Here is a 17,412-nt window from a genome sequence, read left to right on the forward strand (position 1 = left end):
ATGGAGGACAGCTACCAGGTTCAGAGCAAGTGACTGCATTGTGGTGGTGTGTGCAAGGCCATAAGTTGAAATCTGATGCAAGAGTGCTTAACTTGCACTGCTATGATATGATTCTTGGCGAAGATTGGCTGTAAGCAGTGAGTCCTATTTGGATGGACTACAAAACAAAAGCAATGAGGATCAGTCTCAAAGGGAAGAGTGTTGCATTATATGTAAGGATGGCAACGGGTCAGTTTCAGGGTGGATATCCATGGATTTCGGGTCCAGTTTTTGACCCACAGTTTTTCGGGTTCAGATACCCGAAAGCTAGCGGGTTTAGTGCGGTTTTTCAATTTTACCCGCGAATCACCAGTGGGGCCTCCAAAACAAAGCAGCCCACTAGCAGCCCGTTAACAACCCTAGGTATATAACTCTCAAATCCACCCTTAATCCCTCTCCCTCACCCTCACCAGACCCACCCACCCCACCTGACGGCCACTGCATGGGAGCAGGAGCTCGGCTCCCGTCGCCCCTAGTCTGCTTCCGCTCGATGCCCCCCCTCTCCCCTCGCCATCACGGTCTCATCTCTCAATCCCACCCAAGTACCACGAGTTCGCGACTCCCATGCTCTCGAGTCTCGACGCCGCCTCTCAGCCTCTGTGCCTTGGCCGCCACCTAGCAGGGGGCCGGCACACCCGACGCCACCACGAGACACACCGCCTCGCGCTCTTGCCACCACCCACTACCACAGCAGCATGCGGGCCGAGTAGGACTGTAGGAGCCAGCCTCCGGCACACCTAACCAAAGCAGAGGCAAGCAGACAACGCATGACCGCACGGGGTAGGCGGCGCATAGGGTGGAGCGGAGGTGAATCCAGCTGTGTACTCAGGGATTCAGATAATCCATTAGGTTCTGGGTATCCATGGGTTTCGGTTTTGGGGATGGATTTCCACCCAAATCAGTGTTTGGGGCGGATTTGGGTTTCAAGTTCGGATTTTGGTTTTGGGTGTCCAAACACTCCACCCGATCCCATTACCATCCTTAACTATATGGCATTCAAAATAAGGTTGATACATGTCCTCCTATTGGTCCCAAGAAGCTACTCAACTTGATCCAGAATGGAGGAGTCACATGCTGTCTTCAGTTGAGCTAGGATGCTAACATTGCTCTATTGTCGGATGAGTGTCAGACTGTATGCGCTATTCAGCCAGCGAACCCAATATTGTTGCCTGAACCCATTCAAAAGCTTTTGCACCAATATGAGCATCTATTCAGTACACTAAATCAGCTACCGCCTCCACGTACTGCTGATCATAAGATTCAACTTATTCCCGAGGCCCAACTAGTCAAGATTCGACCATATCATTACTCACCAATTTAGAAAAATGAGATTGAAGCACAGGTCAAACAAATGCTGCATACCGGTGTTGTTAGGTCCAGTACAAGCGAGTTTGCTTCTCCTGTCATGTTGGTCCATAGGAAGGATGGGTCATGGCGATTTTGTGTTGATTACCATCATCTCAATGCTATCACAATGAAACACAAGCATCCGATGCTGATGGTTGATGAGCTACTTGATGAAATCAATGGGGCACAGTGGTTCACCAAGCTCGATTTCAGTGCTGGCTATCATCAGATTAGGATAGCCACTGGTGATGAATATAAGACAGCTTTTTGCACACACCAAGGTCTTTATGAATTCATGGTCATGCCTTTCGGACTAACAAATGCACCGGCGACATTTCAGAGCCCAATGAATACAATCTTTTCATCCCTACTACGGCGAGGTGTGATTGTATTTATGGACGATATTTTCATCTACAGTGCAACCTTGGAAGAGCATGTGAAATTGTTGAACGAAGTATTTTAGATCCTAGAGCAACATCACTTTTTCATTAAACGTTCAAAGTGTTTGTTTGCTCAGTCATCTGTGGAGTACTTTGGCCATGTCATCTCAGCTGAGGGGGTGGCCACTGATCCTTCCGAAGTGCAAGCAGTAGTTAATTGGCCAATACCCAGGAATGTTAAGCAGTTAAGGGGTTTTCTAGGATTATCAGGATACTATCGAAAGTTCATCCAATATTATGGCATGATGGCTCGACCATTGACTGATTTGTTGAAGAAGGGATGTCAACTTCAGTGGACACCAAAGATTGAGCAAGCATTTTAGTTTCTCAAACAAAGATTAGTGCAGGCTCTTGTTCTTGCTGTGCCAAACTTTGAACTACCATTCATAGAAGAGACTGACGCTAGTGATCTAGGAATTGGTGCAGTCCTCATGCAGGCTGATCATTCAGTGGCTTACTTAAGTAAACACTTGTGCCCAAGAAATCAAGCACTGTCAGTTTATGAGAAAGACTGCTTGGCTATTTTGATGGCCATAAACAACTGGAGGCCATACCTACAGCATAGGAGGTTTCTAATTCGTACTGATCAGAAGAGTCTGTTACATCTAATATAGCAAAGGGTGACTTCAAAGATTCAACATAAAGCATTGGTGAAGTTGATGGATTTGGATTATCAGATTCAGTACAAAAAAGGGATCAACAATGCTGCAGCAAATGCTCTATCTAGATGCGTATCTGAACAGGAAGTTGTTGCTGTATCTGAATGTGTGCCATTATGGATACACAAGTTGAGGGAAGGATATGATGAATATTCTGAAGACAGAGAGCTCTTGGTTGAATTAGCAGTTCTGGGGAGAATGAGAGAGGCTTTGCTTTGGTGAATGGAGTTATAAGATTGCATGACAGAATATGGGTGGGACACAATGTCTTAGCACAGCAGCATATTTTACAGGCACTTCATGCAAGTGGTATAGGGGGACATTCAGGAATATCAACGACTTACAATCGTGTGAAGTCTCTCTTTGCCTGGCCTCATCTTAAACAGTCTGTGCAGCAGTTTGTTAAGCGGTGTGACATTTGTCAGCAAGCCAAGGTGGAACATACTAACTTACCAGGACTATTATAGCCTTCGCCAATACCTTCACAAGCCTAGGAAGTGATCAGCCTAGACTTCATTGAAGGGTTACCTACATCTGACAGGTACAATGCTATATTAGCGGTGGTGAACAAATTCTCAAAGTATGGACACTTTCTCCCTGTCCACCATCCCTAAACAGCCATTCAAATTGCCAAGCTATTTCTGGATATTATCTGAAAACTACATGGATTTCCAAAGGGTATTATTTCTGATAGAGATCCTATCTTTACTAGCACACTGTGGAAAGAACTCTTCAAGCTGACTGATACCCAATTGCTAATGAGCTCGGCCTACCATCCCCAAACTGATGGTCAGACAGAAAGACTTAATCAGTGTTTAGAAGGTTCCTTGAGATGTACTGTGCACTCATGCCCAAGGCAATGGAGCAAATGGTTGTTAGTAGCAGACTTTTGGTACAATACAGCACATCATTCTGCTCTGGGGAGATCTCCATTTAAAGTTTTGTATGGGCAAAGTCCAACAGAACTGAGTATCTCTAATCTGAATCTTTGTGTAGTGCCAGATTTGGAACAATGGATGAAGGAAAGGGAGCTATTGAACAGAATCATTCAACAGCAGTTGCAGAGGGCACAGCAATGGATGAAATCTTAAGCTGATAAGCATAGGATGGAACGAGAGTTTCAGCAAGGTGATTTGGTGTATATGAAACTGCAACCATATGTTCAGTCCACATTAGCAGCAAGATCAAATAAGAAGCTCCCATTTCAGTTTTATGGTCCATATAAGGTGTTGCAGCGTGTGGGCAAAGTGGCATATAAGCTGGAGCTACCAGAGGGAAGTCGCATTCACCCGGTCATTCATGTTTCCCAACTGAAGAAACATATTCCAAAGGATGTGGCGGTTACTAAAGATTTAACTTCTGTTAGTACTGACCCGTTCCAAGTTCAGCTGCCAATGAAGATTCTACAGACTCAGGTCATCCAGGGAGGTGCCAATATGATCAACCAAGTGCTCGTTCAGTGGAGTTCAGTGCCGGAAGAGATGGCCACTTGGGAAGATGAGGCGGATGTACCATGTGATTAGGTGCAGGTGGCAACAGGCTGAGGACAACCTGATTCTCAAGGAGGGGACAATGTCAGGGTATGACGACTGGGCTCGTACGGACAGAGGCAGTGTAACTGTTGCCGGTCTGGCAACAGAGGTCGGTGAGCATCGGCTATATAAGGTGCGGTAGGAGATGTAATATCCAGGCAATCTTGTAACAGAATACTCTAGAATCCCAATTCAGTTACCGCGGTTCGTCCGCGCCCTTCCTGTGAACTCTGTTACGATTGCAAATTATCCCCAAATTATCCCCAAATTCCACCATAGCATAGCTACTTCATTACACAATAGCACGTCACATGCATTGGGATGCATGTTCTCCATCGCTACGGTATATTCGACAACATACTCGCAGTCACAGAGACATAATTTTCTCCTGTGTACCGCATACCCTGTATTTAATCATGTTGTGCATGCCTACACAGGCCATTCTTGTTCTTCGTCGTGTGTTAATAAGAAAATATTTGCCACTAAAAATAGTTTCTACACTTGTGAGATGGATACTATCTCAAAAATATACACAGACCCTTATTTTTATTCTTGTTCATCAATTTTTATGATGTAGCAGGAGTGTTGCCTCGCCTTGAGAGAGGAATTTGTTTCCAAATAAATCAGGAGGCGAGTTAAGGTGACCAACATACATACGCAAAATTAAACGATTGGACCTTTTTGCTTATCATGGCTGGAGGTTTAGTGTCAGACTTCCTTTTATTTAATTTTATCCTTGTGAGACTAGCGAGCTTTCTGCTTTTGTTCTGCTGGTCGGTTGCAAATTTGGACAGCTATATGCAACTTTTCGAGATCTACAACTTTCATTTTGGTAGTTTCTCTATCCGAGGTCACTTATAAAATTTGAATTTCAAATAATAGAAATTCGAATGTAGTTTTCCATGACAAGATGGTTTCAAATGAGAAAGTTATCAAGTACAAAGTTTCATAACTTTTCAAGATCTACAACTTTTATTTTTACTGTTTGTCCATCCAAGGTCGTTTAAAAAATTCAAATTTTAAATTTTTGGAAATTCAAACATAGTTTTTCTTGACAAAATGATTTCAAATCAAAAAGTTGTCAACTATAAAGTTTCATAACTTATCGAGATCTAACTTTTATTTTGGTTGTTTCTCCATCCGAGGTCGTTTACAAAATTTAAATTTCAAATTTTAGAAATTCAAACGTAATTTTGCTTGACAAGATGATTTCAAATTAAAAAGTTGTCAACTATAGAGTTTCATAACTTTCCGAAATCTACAACTTCTATTTTGATCATTTATTCATCCGACATTATGGTAGTAACATTGTTCACAAATATTACATATCCCTCTTATTGTTTATGAAACTATAAGAGAGATATGTAAATTTTGTGAATAATGTTATTACCACTTTATTGGATGAAGAAATGACCAAAATAAAACTTATAGATCTTGATAAGTTCTGCAACTTCTATGTTCATGATTTTTTCATCTGAAATTAATTAGTGTTCCAAAATAACGTTTGGCCTTCTCTATATGCTCCTCTAAATATTGTTCCTCTTTTGCCCCTCTCTATTTTTCTATTTTTTTGGCCATTGTTGTTTTTTGGGAAATGTTGACTTTTTTATTTTATTTTTTTGATATTTTTCCTTTACTTAGGAGCACAAAAGAAGTAACCACAGAAAATATGAGCTGAAACAAGTGAAAGACGTGGTTTGTGAATTTTTCAGAAAACTTGCTCAAAATCGACAAGAACCACAAAAAGAGGATCTTGTGACCACTTTTTGATCAATCTAAATTTTCAAACCCCAACCATGCGGGGATGGACGGATCCAAAAAATTTTTCTGATCAATTTTGATATATGAAACGTCGAAATCGGAGTTCGTATGCGAAAACTAGACCAGTTTTAAGAATTGGCTCCGAATTAGAGGACAAAACGGGAACAATAATTTCAAATAGTCCTTTTCAAGTAGTAAATGATCTCAACTGAAAAAGTTGTCAACTATAAAGTTTCATAACTTTTCGAGATCTACAACTTTCATTTTGATTGTTTCTTCATCCAAGGTCGTTTACAAAATTTAAATTTTAGTGCTTACTTTTTAATATTCGGCGTCCATTTGTAGAGGCGGCTCGATATTGAGCCGCCCCTTCAAATCAATTTATAGGGGCGGCTGGATATTAAGACGCCCCTACAAATCAGGGACATTTGTAGGAGCGGCTGATAACACCGACCGCCCCTACAAATTCATTTGTAAGGGCGGCTCATTTGGCAACCATGTGTAGGGACGGCTCTATCACCAGCCGCCCCTACAAAAAATTCGTCCCGTTGCTAAAAAAACATTTTTTACGTAGTGCATGATACATTAAAAGGGGGGGGCAGACCCAGTGCCGGAGGCTCCCACATGAGTGGGGTCTGGGGAAGGGAAAAACCGAGGCAAGCCTTCCCCCCGCAAAATCTATGGAGAGGCTGCTTCGAACCCATGACCTGGTGACTCAGTGAGACAGCTCTCACCACTATCTCATGAAATTTTTTTGGTTCTTGTAGCAACACGCTGGTACTCAACTAGTTTTGTGATAAAAAAAAACTATATAAAGAGTCTCACGCAGACGCTGTACGTCAAGATCCCACTCTCGTTCACGTTCAAACACTACTTAAAGCTGAGTTGTTTCAAAAGGGACCAGGAGTCTCCATGGTTCCAAACCAACAAAAACGGATTTCTTTTACTTCCATTTTTCACCCTAATCAAACCATAATGCAAAACGGCTGTCATCGATCAATCAAAACTCAAAAGGTCATGAGCTTGAGATGTGGCTGAGCTCATTAAATAGTACATTTGCTTCCCAAACAAGGCAAACAACAAATATTTTGGAAAAGATTCTTTACGGATTTTAATTTAGGGGAACCCACCTTGGATGCATAGCTGCCAGCTAATTTGAAGGGCTAACAAAGACTTGCATCTAGCAGTCAACCAGCTAGCACCCATGCATAGCATGTAACACCCCAGGTGTTTGTCACCCATTAAGCAATGGGTTTGAGCTCAAACATGACATGTTAAGTGGTGATGAAGGTGTCAAGATCAAATCTAAAAGAGTGAACTCCAACTTAAACTTGGGCAACAAACATTTGCTTGCATATTGGCCCTTTTCAAATATATACCTAAGTAATGTTGAAGATGCTTCTTTCATGTATCCTCACATCAATTTCCACCCACATGGATGATTGGAAAAGTTTCATAGAGTTTGGAATCAAGAAGTCACATGAAATGATAAGTTATAATTTTTCTTGGATTGCTTTATTAAGTGAATGGAATGGTAGGTCATCAAACAAACATTGCAACCTTGCTCAAACAACTCTACTTACACTCATAAATAAAAGTTATGAAGGGTTCGTGTTGAGCAAATATCAAGAAAAGATCTCAATTGGTCGAAAACCTTAATTCCAGGGTTAACAAGATGCAGCTTTGACCAAGATGAAGAATTGGTTCATGTACCAGATATGTAGTTTGACCTTTAATAAAAGTTGAAGTTCGACTGGAGTGGAACAAACTTTATTTTTGGACCAAGAGCTAGATCAACTTGGAACTAAGTCAAACTGAGGCTTAAACTTGGAATCTGCTGCTGTTTTCAGAGTACAAAAATATTCTAAGTCTAGAGTTTCACTAAGCAACGACTGTTGGCATTCCGCGTTCTCCAAATTTCGTTAAGCAACATGACTTGACCCCAAAATAAAAGTTGGAGCTAAGTTCATGGAGAAGAGCAGGTAAAAAGATGGCACCAGTTTGACCTTGTTTTAACCATCAATTTGAATGTTTGCTTGTCGCTGTTAATACGCTGACACTAGCAGTTTGTGGCTTAATTATCCCACTGATGAAGAGCTCTAATGTCCATGCGGCCTTAATCAAAGTTGGAGAGTAATCAGAGTTGAGCAAACTTCATTTTTGGCCCACTGTCTGATTCAGCCCGGAAGCGACCCAAATCGTCTCCCCACCATGTCCACTCCGGCGCTCGCCACATGCTCGACAGTTTGCCTGCGTGGCCGCCATGCACCGAGGCGCGCCCTGCCATGGCCGTCGCGCGTCCCACCTCAGTGCCATGCCCCGCCTCACGCCCTGCTCCTCCATAACGTGCGCCAGAGCTGCCCCACGCCTTCCCCTACTCGCTTTGCCGCTCCATCCCTCGCTCTCTAGCGTCGCGTGTGCGCTCTAGGACGCAGCCGCCATTGATGCCCACCGGTCAGCTCTCGCTGCCACTCGCGCAGGCTATGGCCGGGCCGCTGTTGCCCGTGACTGGCCAAGCCAGGGCCTCAGCGCGGCCACGGCTATCCTTCGCAGCCAGCCGGCCAAGCCCAATGCTCGCCCTCGCCTGCATAGTTCGTCGCCGTTAGGTTACATGGCAGTCTGACACAGGCGCTCGTGGCCAGCCACCCTTGGGCCACCACGGGTCAGGCCGTGGACACCCGCTGCTGCGCGCAGGTCTCAGAGCGACCTCGTAGCCCTGCCCTTGCTGTCATCGGCCCCTGGACCACCGGAAATAGGGCCGAGCTTCGGCCTCCTCTGCTCTAGCTTGTGAGCAGGGGCCTCGCGCTCGAATAAGGAAGAAGGGAGGGGGTTAAGTGAGGTAGTTGTGACTCGTTTGAATAGTGCTCATGAGGATCTCTTCGTTGGAGTTTGATTTGTGTTAACTTCAGGGTCTACGATGCAAGATTTACATGTCTTTTCTTTGATTTTTTGCAGATTTGAATGATCAGTTTTGAAAATTCATAGTAATTAGTAGAAAAATTATAAAATAGTAAATGAGGACTTTTTGGAATCCTTTTAAAATTATCTATGCACTAGATCTATAATATAGCATGATTTAGTTTAAAGTTTGTGCTAGTGAAAATCAATTTGTGCAGTTAGGTTCTTAATAATAGTTGTGTCTTGTCTTTTTCATAACTGCAGTTGTTTTGCTCCAATAAATGTGAAATTTTTATGTAATGCTAATAATGTGATGGTTTATGTATGTGAAAAATTTCAAGAGTTTAGGTTTGATGGTTTAAGAGTTATAAAAATAACAAATGTCCCTGTGTTGTCTTGCCCCTATTCTAAATAGGTCTCCATGATTGAATTAATTGGCTCAGTTAAGTTATGAATCATGACTTGATGAAACTACATGAGTTGTAGTAATTTTATTAAAATTTTCAAAAAGCTAAATATCATAATTTTTGGTTAAGTAGATCTTGAGTTATACTTGCTTAAATCTCTGTGGCTGTTTCTGGCCTAAACCCAGACAGGATTGCCTTGTTGGTATTGTGGGGCCTTCTTAATAGTAGAATTAGCTTTAGGTATCGACAACAAAGTTGTTTAAAATTTTCTAATATTTCTAAAAAGTCTAGAACCTACATTTATTGTACACGTAGAACTCCAGTTATAGCCGTTTGAAGTGGCATATCAGTTTCTGTCCATGTTTTAGACAAAGATTCATTCATTGGATTAATTGACCTTGTTAGCTGTAGAATCATCTTAATATGATAATAATAAAGTTGTATATAACTCACTTAACTAGCTTGTGTTAAATTTTCATGGCATTTGGCCAAATAGTTTGTGAGTTATGACTGTTCTAAGTTGGTCTTCAGAAATTATAGTTCTCTAGAATTTCTAGGACCAGATTTGATAAATATGACTATTTGACCCTTTTAACTTGGGAATCATGCTAGGATTCTTAAATATGAATTGTCGAAACTTTCATAGTCTTTCCATATTGTCTTGTTTCAAGTCTTTTGGATTAGTACAACTCCAGTTATAAGTTTGTGAAGTTGCATGGCAGAATCTGTCCAAGTCTGGACATAGGTGATTAATTATGCTTGATTGACCTTGTTAATTATGGAATCACCTTGTGATTATAATAAACATATTTTAGATAATTTAATTATCTTTCCAGAAAGTCTAGGATCACCTTCTTTGGATGTCTAGATCTCTAGTTATGATTAAAACAAGTGACTGCTATGCTGCTGTCTAGATTTCTATACATGTGCTAGGTGATCCCTTTAGCTTGCTCTTGCTTAGCTTAACATGTTAGTTAGTTCTTCATCGATGAATGTGTGCAGTATCTGAACTTATGTTCACTTGTGTGCAATACCTAATATGCTTGCTATTCCTCTATAATAGGTTGTGTGATATCTAGTTAAATACTCTAGGTGCCTATGTCTTGTATGATCTTATGTTTACCTTGAATGATATTATGTGTTGCACCTTATATTATCATTCTTCCTATTCATGCACTTGCATCTTGCATCTCATCTAGGTACGCTAGATGAACCACGTGAAGGACGTGAGGTTGGAACCGAACCCAAAAACGATGTATGGTGGACCTATACCGAAGATGGAAGGACCCCTGGAGTACATGTCTGAACAGGAGATACTCACCAGGCGAGTGTCATCTAACAAACACTGACCTAGTGTTGGATTCTAGGCAAGCCCCGGAGTATTCTAAGTCTCCCAGTGTTTTACAAAATATTACTCAAGTCCTTTATGATTGATGCATTAGGTTATAAGAGTTGATTGAAACCACTTGATGCATATAATTTCCTTGTCCAGAAATACACCTTTAACCCCGTGTAGGTCTAGGATCGAACTTGTGCTTAGCCATGCTTAGACCGATAGAAGTCGGGCGATTTCCTGTCACCTGCGAGATATAGGTGGATACCGAAGCACGGTTGGCTATATTTGCTATCATGGAAAAGAACCATGGGGTAATGTAAATGGAGACCTGGGCAGGATGTCAATAGAGAAGCAACAAGACATGGAGGTCTTGAGTGTGGATCTATCCCTATCTGTATCGATTAAGGACCATATCGTTGTTGGCGCTTCTGACAAGATTGAAATCATGCCTATCACTTAGCTGGCCGGATAACTCGTTCCGACCGCGAAGCCGAGTAGCTCAACTCAGGCCAGGGCCCCGCTCTGTAAGAGTGCGCACTATGGATGGTAGTAAGGATGTGCAGGGAGCCAGACGTGAGCCCAAGTGCAGGCTGGACCTGAACGTCCTGACAGTTGGTTGTCCCTGATTGTGCGGCGCTGGGCAAACCCTGCGAAATATGTACCTAAGTTGTACCAAACGTGACCTAAGACTACCTTGGCGCAGGTATGTCTGGGTTTGTGTTAGGAATAAATTTTCAGCTGGTTGAAATCGATTCGAATCGCCTTCTTTCGGATAGTGAGAAACTTGGCTAGTTCCAACATCGTAGTAATTATATTATGGAATGTGATGGTTCGGATAAACATAGAATTGCTACACCTGCTATGGTTACTATTGTATGCTATTAAAACATATACCACATGTTTGGCACATGATAGTTGATAATCTAGAGATGGATAGTTATAATAAACTTGATGACGGAATTATAATTGTATAACTGAGTTAATCGTTTTTTATGTACAAATGTTGTCAAACTAGCTCCACCTATAAAGCCTTGCATGATCCTTGGAGTCATTTTATGTCTGGTTTCTGACAGGTAAGTCTAGCTGAGTACATTCGAGTACTCAGGGTTTATCCCACCATATTGCAGGTGAAGTTTTTGGCCTACTGAAGATGGTGGCTAACCGCCGGTGGGCTCGATGACTCTGTTATCTCTCATCTATATGCTTTTATCAGATGATGTCACTTATGCTAGCAATGTATTTGAAACTTATATTAATGTAGTCCTTTGAAAGCAATGTTGTTTTCACTAATCGGTTTTGAAACTCAAACTTATACTATTATTTAGTGAAACCATTTGTAATATTATTTCCGCTGCAACTCTGCGTATGTGATGTGTATTTGCTTAATCACGCGATCTTGGTTGTGATGTTGATTTACCGAGATCCTGCGTGACACTCGACGGACTACCAGGATTTATATAAGTGAAAGTATGCGCGTGTCAATGTGTTAGCGAGAACAACCGTACTTAATCTTGTATAAATTGAGCGGCGGTGGGAAAGTGCGTCGTTAAGAATTCTTTGTATGCTCGTGTTTTGAATGAACGCATCTGTACACTGGCTAGTAATAAAAAAGCACACGACTGAGGAAAAGGTTGATGGATATGGCAAGGACAAAATGCTGCCCTAAGGCCTACTAGAGGTTATAGCATGTGAAAGAATATATAGGACGGCGATAGTAGGATGTAGGATTTATGTGAGGGTATGAAAGTCTTTATAATTTATCTTTTCTATAAAACTTGGAATCTATGACTTATTTTATGATGACTATGACGCATTACCTGAGCCCTATGAACATACATACACAAATGCTATCCCTATGATCACCTTCGAAGAACTGAGCCGACAGATCTTAAAATTTAGAAGTCACCATAACCGTCTCGCTGCCAATAGGGATATCGCCTACCACTGAAGTTATTACGCCGTTATATCCTAGAGTACATCTAGGTAAATGCGAGTACCCATGCAAGTCAACGCACTTGGACGGGTAGGTTGCACCACAGAGAATCTAACCAACTGATCTAGGACATAGAGTCGTCCTTTTTTTTTGTTTGGTCAAAAATTAAGAGAAACAGGATAGAACAAATTTTGACACAGTTAGTAGCCATCGTCTGTGGACCCATCTGACATATACAGACCCCACTTGTCATTCTCTAATAACTTTCTCTTTTTTAGTCGATCCTTATCTACTCCTTTTTTTCCCAAAAAATCCGACCTTATCTTCTACGTGGAGAATCCGTGTGCACATTCACGAGAGATCGAACCAGAGGGCCTCAGAATTATACATGTCTAATAATAACTCCTCTCCTTCGGATCCACACACAGACAGGCTCTCCGATCGATCCTGTGCTCCGTGTCTTGCTGCCTGTTCGTTCACCAACCGATGCGCACCTTAGCCGCGGCGGTTCCTCTAGTCGGCTGCACCATGGCCGGTGGCCGACGGCGTGTGCCCATGCGCTGCTCCATGGACGGCCCTGACGAGCGCAGGGCCCTCTTCGGTCGCATTGTCCCCGTGTACGACCATGTCAGTACCTATAATGTATTATATAGAACTATAGATCCTAATAATGCCGAGTTTGTATGTATGTTCTGTCTTGTGTGTTGTTTGATGGCATGCATGCGTTGCAGGTGCTGGACGTGTTCACCTTGGGGCAGCACCGTACGTGGAAGCGCATCTGCGTGTCCTGGTCCATGGCCAAGGGAGGGGACCGCGTTCTTGATCTCTGCTGCGGCACCGGCGACCTGGCGCTGCTTGCGTCGGCCAAGGTCGGCCTGGACGGAGAGGTGGTGGCCGTGGACTTCTCGAGGCGGCAGCTGGAGGCCGCCGCCAGCCGCGCGGACCGACACTGGAAGCCTTGCTACAAGAACATCAAGTATACATGTATATATAAGTACTTATTATTCATCAAGTTGTTCTCATTTTCTTGTTGAAAGAAGTGCAGAGCTTCGTCTGCATTGCTTGAATATTCTGGGGTCGATCTGCAGATGGACGGAGGGTGATGCACTCGCTCTGCCTTTCGCCGACTGCTATTTCGACGCTGTCACGGTGGGCTATGGACTGCGAAATGTGCTCGACCGATCCATTGTCATGGCAGAGATTTTCAGGGTCTTAAAACCAGGTGTTTTTTTTTTCTTTTTTTGGTTGCATTGGTGCACCATACTTCATCGAGCACGCACACACACCTCCTCTAGCTAGCGTCGGTACATATATACTACTCCCACCGTACTCAAAAGAATACAATTTTGAAACAGTGTCATGTTTTAGCATACAAGTTTGACCAATTACACATAAAAAAGTATAAACATTTACAATATCAAATAAATACCATTAGATTAATTACGAAATGTATTTTCATAATAAATTTATTTAGAGCCATAAATATGAATACTATTTACTTAAAACTTAGTCAAACGTGAAACACTTTATCTGGCACATATACTATAGTTACATTCTTTTGGGGATAGAGGTAGCAGGTATAATGCATCATGCATGGTTGGTTTCAACAATGTACTGCATGCAGGATCAAGGGCATCCATTCTAGATTTCAGCGAGCGCTCATTACTTATCATCGAGGTAGAATTTACTGCCCTGGATATGTAATTTCTCTTTATTAACTAATAACGACATACATGTACTCTACTAGCGCTAGTGAATGTTTTTTACTCTTCACTGCACAGAATTGGGTAATCGATAGTCTTTTGGCTAACTTCGCTGCTGGGTACGGAGTTGCTGAGGAGTACAAGTACCTGAAACGCTCCATCTCACAGTATCCAACAGGTTCACTATATATATACCCTCAAAGTATGCAAAAGATAAAGTCATCGAGTATGTATAAGAACATCAAGCTTCATTGTACTGTTATGTAGGAGAAGAGCTGGAGGAGTTGGCCATACAAACAGGGTTTGCTTCGGCCAAGCACTATGACCTTGCTGGAGGGCTCATGGGCAATCTAGTCGCAATATGTCAGGGTATGACGACTGGCCCGTACTGACAGAGGCGGTGTAACTGTTGCTGGTCCGGCAACAGATGTCGGTGAGCGTCCGCTATATAAGGCGCGGTAGGAGATGTAATAGCCAGACAATCTTGTAACAGAATACTCTAGAATCCCAATTCAGTTACCGCGGTTCATTCATCCGCGCCCTCCCTGTAAACTCTGTTACGATTGCAAATTATCCCCGAATTCCACCATAGCATAGCTAGTTCATCACATTTTGTATCGCGGGCCTGATCGATTCGAGGGAAATTTTTTTTCTCTCTCGATTCGATCCATTCCATTCTGGCGCCGTCAAAGAAGCTCGCCATGTTTCAGAGCGAGATGACGACATCGATCGACGACCTCAAGACCACAATGGACACGATGGTGCAGCAGCTCGCCGATGTCCAGGACATGGCGAAGCAGTTCGCCGGATTCCAGAAGGTGACGATGACAACTCTCGACAAGCTGAATGATCTGGAGGCGTGGCGTTCGATCGCGGAGACGTCCATGGGATCCATGATGCAGCAATCGAAGGAAACAATGATGCAGCCTCCGCCTCCACCCCCTCCACCGTCGGCGCCGCTTCCGCACCCTCCTCCGGTCATGCTGCCACATCCTCTTCCACCGCCAATGCCGAACCCATTGACGGGGCCTCGTCCTTAGCATCCGCATGGGTGGTTCGACCTAAACGCGGCACCAGCTTCGGCTTTGAACTCACAATCGCCCAACGGGCACGGCCAGCGACATGATCACCGGGTTGTTGGAGGTGGTGCCCCGAGTGCTCTGCCGCCGCACCAGGTATGCCGCATGACCAGATCCTCCATGTTTTTCCTGCCACTGACTTGGAGCATCTTCAGTTGCCACGCTTTCCACCTGTTCCCAAATTTGATGGTGACAATCCTCGGCTCTGGCATGATCATTGCGTCCTATTTTTTGAGGTGTACGGTGATGCGGACGAGGTTTGCTGCCCTCAATTTCCATGGAGCCACGGCAACTTGGCTGCAGACCATTGAGCGCCATGGGAGAATCACGGATTGGGATCATCTTTGTGACCTGGTGTTTGCGAAGTATGATAAGGATCATTACTAGAAGTAGTTGACGCAGTTGGAGACCTTGACACAGAGTGGCTCCGTGGCAGATTATCAGGCCCAATTCGAGAAGCTGGCTCATGGAATTCTTCTCTATAACCCTGCTTATGATCATGTCTACTTTGTCACGCGGTTTCTGGCAGGACTCAAGGAAGAAATCAGAGCACCCATAGCCCTGCACAAGGTACGCGATGTTGAGACCGCGAGTGCTTTGGCATTATTGCAGGAAGAAGAACTGAGCGCTGCCAAGCATAAACCCTTTGGGCGGGGCTTCACCAAAGGGTTTGACATAGCTGCGAATGAGAAGGTTGGTGCAGGTGCCGGAGATAAATTGGCAGCCAAGAGTCAAAAATTGGATGCCTATGATAAGCTGACATCACTCAAATAGTATAGGCGCAAGAACGGTCTCTGCTTCAAATGTGGGGGAAAGTGGAGCACCAATCATACTTGCCCGGAACAAATTCCATTACATAAACTGTGGAGGAATTATGGGATGCTTTGGATTTGTCATGGCGCTGATGAGTCAGTTGAGGTGCAATCTGAAACTCTGACAGTGGAAGATTCAGTGCATAACTCTGATAGTGGAAGATTCAGTGCTTGCATTACAGTCATCAGAGGCAGCCAAAGGAGTTCGCCGACATACTCTGAAGTTGTTAGCTCGAATTGGAAAGCATCAAGTGCTGGTGTTAGTGGACTCGGGCAGCATTGGAACATTTGTGAGTGATAAGCTAGTTCAAGCATTGGGACTGCAAACTGAACCCTGTCAATCAGTAACGTTCAAAGCAGCAGATGGAGGACAGCTACCAGGTTCAGAGCAAGTGACTGCATTGCGGTGGTGTGTGCAAGGCCATAAGTTGAAATCTGATGCAAGAGTGCTTAACTTGCACTGCTATGATATGATTCTTGGCGAAGATTGGTTGTAAGTAGTGAGTCCTATTTGGATGGACTACAAAACCAAAGCAATGAGGATCAGTCTCAAAGGGAAGAGGGTTGCATTATATGTAAGGATGGCAACGGGTCAGTTTTGGGGCGGATATCCACGGATTTCGGGTCCAGTTTTTGACCCATAGTTTTTCAGGTTCTGATACCCGAAAGCTAGTGGGTTTAGTGTGGTTTTTCAATTTTATCCGCGGATCTCCAGTGGGGCTCCGAAACAAAGCAGCCCACTAGCAGCCCATTAACAACCCTAGGTATATAACTCTAAAATCCACCCTCAATCCCTCTCCCTCTCCCTCACCCTCACCCGACCCACCCCACCCCACCCGACGGCCACCGCACGGGCGTAGGAGCTCGGCTCCCATCGCCCCCAGTCCGCTTCCGCTTGATGCCTCCCCTCTCCCCTCGCCGTCACGGTCTCATCTCTCAATCCCACCCAAGTACCACGAGTCTGCGACTCCCATGGTCTGGAGTCTCGATGCCGCCTCTCAGCCTCTGTGCCTTGGCCGCCACCTAGTAGGGGGCCGGCACGCCCGACGCCACCACCACAAACACCGCCTCGCGCTCTTGCCACCACCCACTACCACAGTAGCATGCGGGCTGAGTAGGACTATAGGAGCCGGCCTCCGGCACACCCAGCCAAAGCAGAGGCGAGCAGACAGCGCATGACCGCACAGGGTAGGCAGCGCACAGGGTGGAGCGGAGGTGAATCCAGCTGTGTACTCGGGGATTCAGATAATCCGTTGGGTTTTGGGTATCCATGGGTTTCAGTTTTGGGGATGGATTTCCACCCAAATCAGTGTTCGGGGTGGATTCGGGTTTCATGTTCGGGTCTTGGTTTTGGGTGCCTAGACACTCCACCCGATCCGAACCCACCCCATTACCGTCCTTAATTATATGGCATTCAAAATAAGGTTGATACATGTCCTCCTATTGGTCTCAAGAAGCTACTCAAC

The 17,412-nt window shown here is 44.0% G+C and overlaps 2 protein-coding genes across 3 annotated transcripts; both read left to right on the forward strand.

Annotated features, from left to right (window-relative positions):
• The first annotated feature begins 3,591 nt into the window (after positions 1–3,591).
• LOC136479986 (uncharacterized) lies at positions 3,592–4,008 on the forward strand. Its single transcript, XM_066477675.1, has one exon. It carries the CDS (start codon positions 3,592–3,594, stop codon positions 4,006–4,008), a length of 417 nt encoding a protein of 138 aa, XP_066333772.1.
• Positions 4,009–12,720: 8,712 nt separating this feature from the next.
• On the forward strand, positions 12,721–14,668 carry LOC136481999 (2-phytyl-1,4-beta-naphthoquinone methyltransferase, chloroplastic-like). 2 transcript variants are annotated; one of them, XM_066479256.1, is made up of 6 exons: positions 12,721–12,969; positions 13,084–13,328; positions 13,441–13,574; positions 13,977–14,029; positions 14,134–14,233; positions 14,323–14,668. In XM_066479256.1, the coding sequence occupies exons 2-6, from the start codon at positions 13,147–13,149 to the stop codon at positions 14,445–14,447; spliced, it is 594 nt and encodes a 197-aa protein (XP_066335353.1). In that variant the 5' UTR covers positions 12,721–12,969; positions 13,084–13,146; the 3' UTR covers positions 14,448–14,668. The 2 variants fall into 2 exon arrangements, with proteins under 2 accessions (XP_066335353.1, XP_066335352.1); XM_066479255.1 differs by having other exon boundaries at positions 12,721–12,979; positions 14,323–14,662.
• The last annotated feature ends 2,744 nt before the right edge of the window (positions 14,669–17,412 follow it).

The sequence above is a fragment of the Miscanthus floridulus genome, chromosome 9, assembly GCF_019320115.1.
Source record: "Miscanthus floridulus cultivar M001 chromosome 9, ASM1932011v1, whole genome shotgun sequence".
Lineage (NCBI taxonomy): Eukaryota > Viridiplantae > Streptophyta > Magnoliopsida > Poales > Poaceae > Miscanthus > Miscanthus floridulus.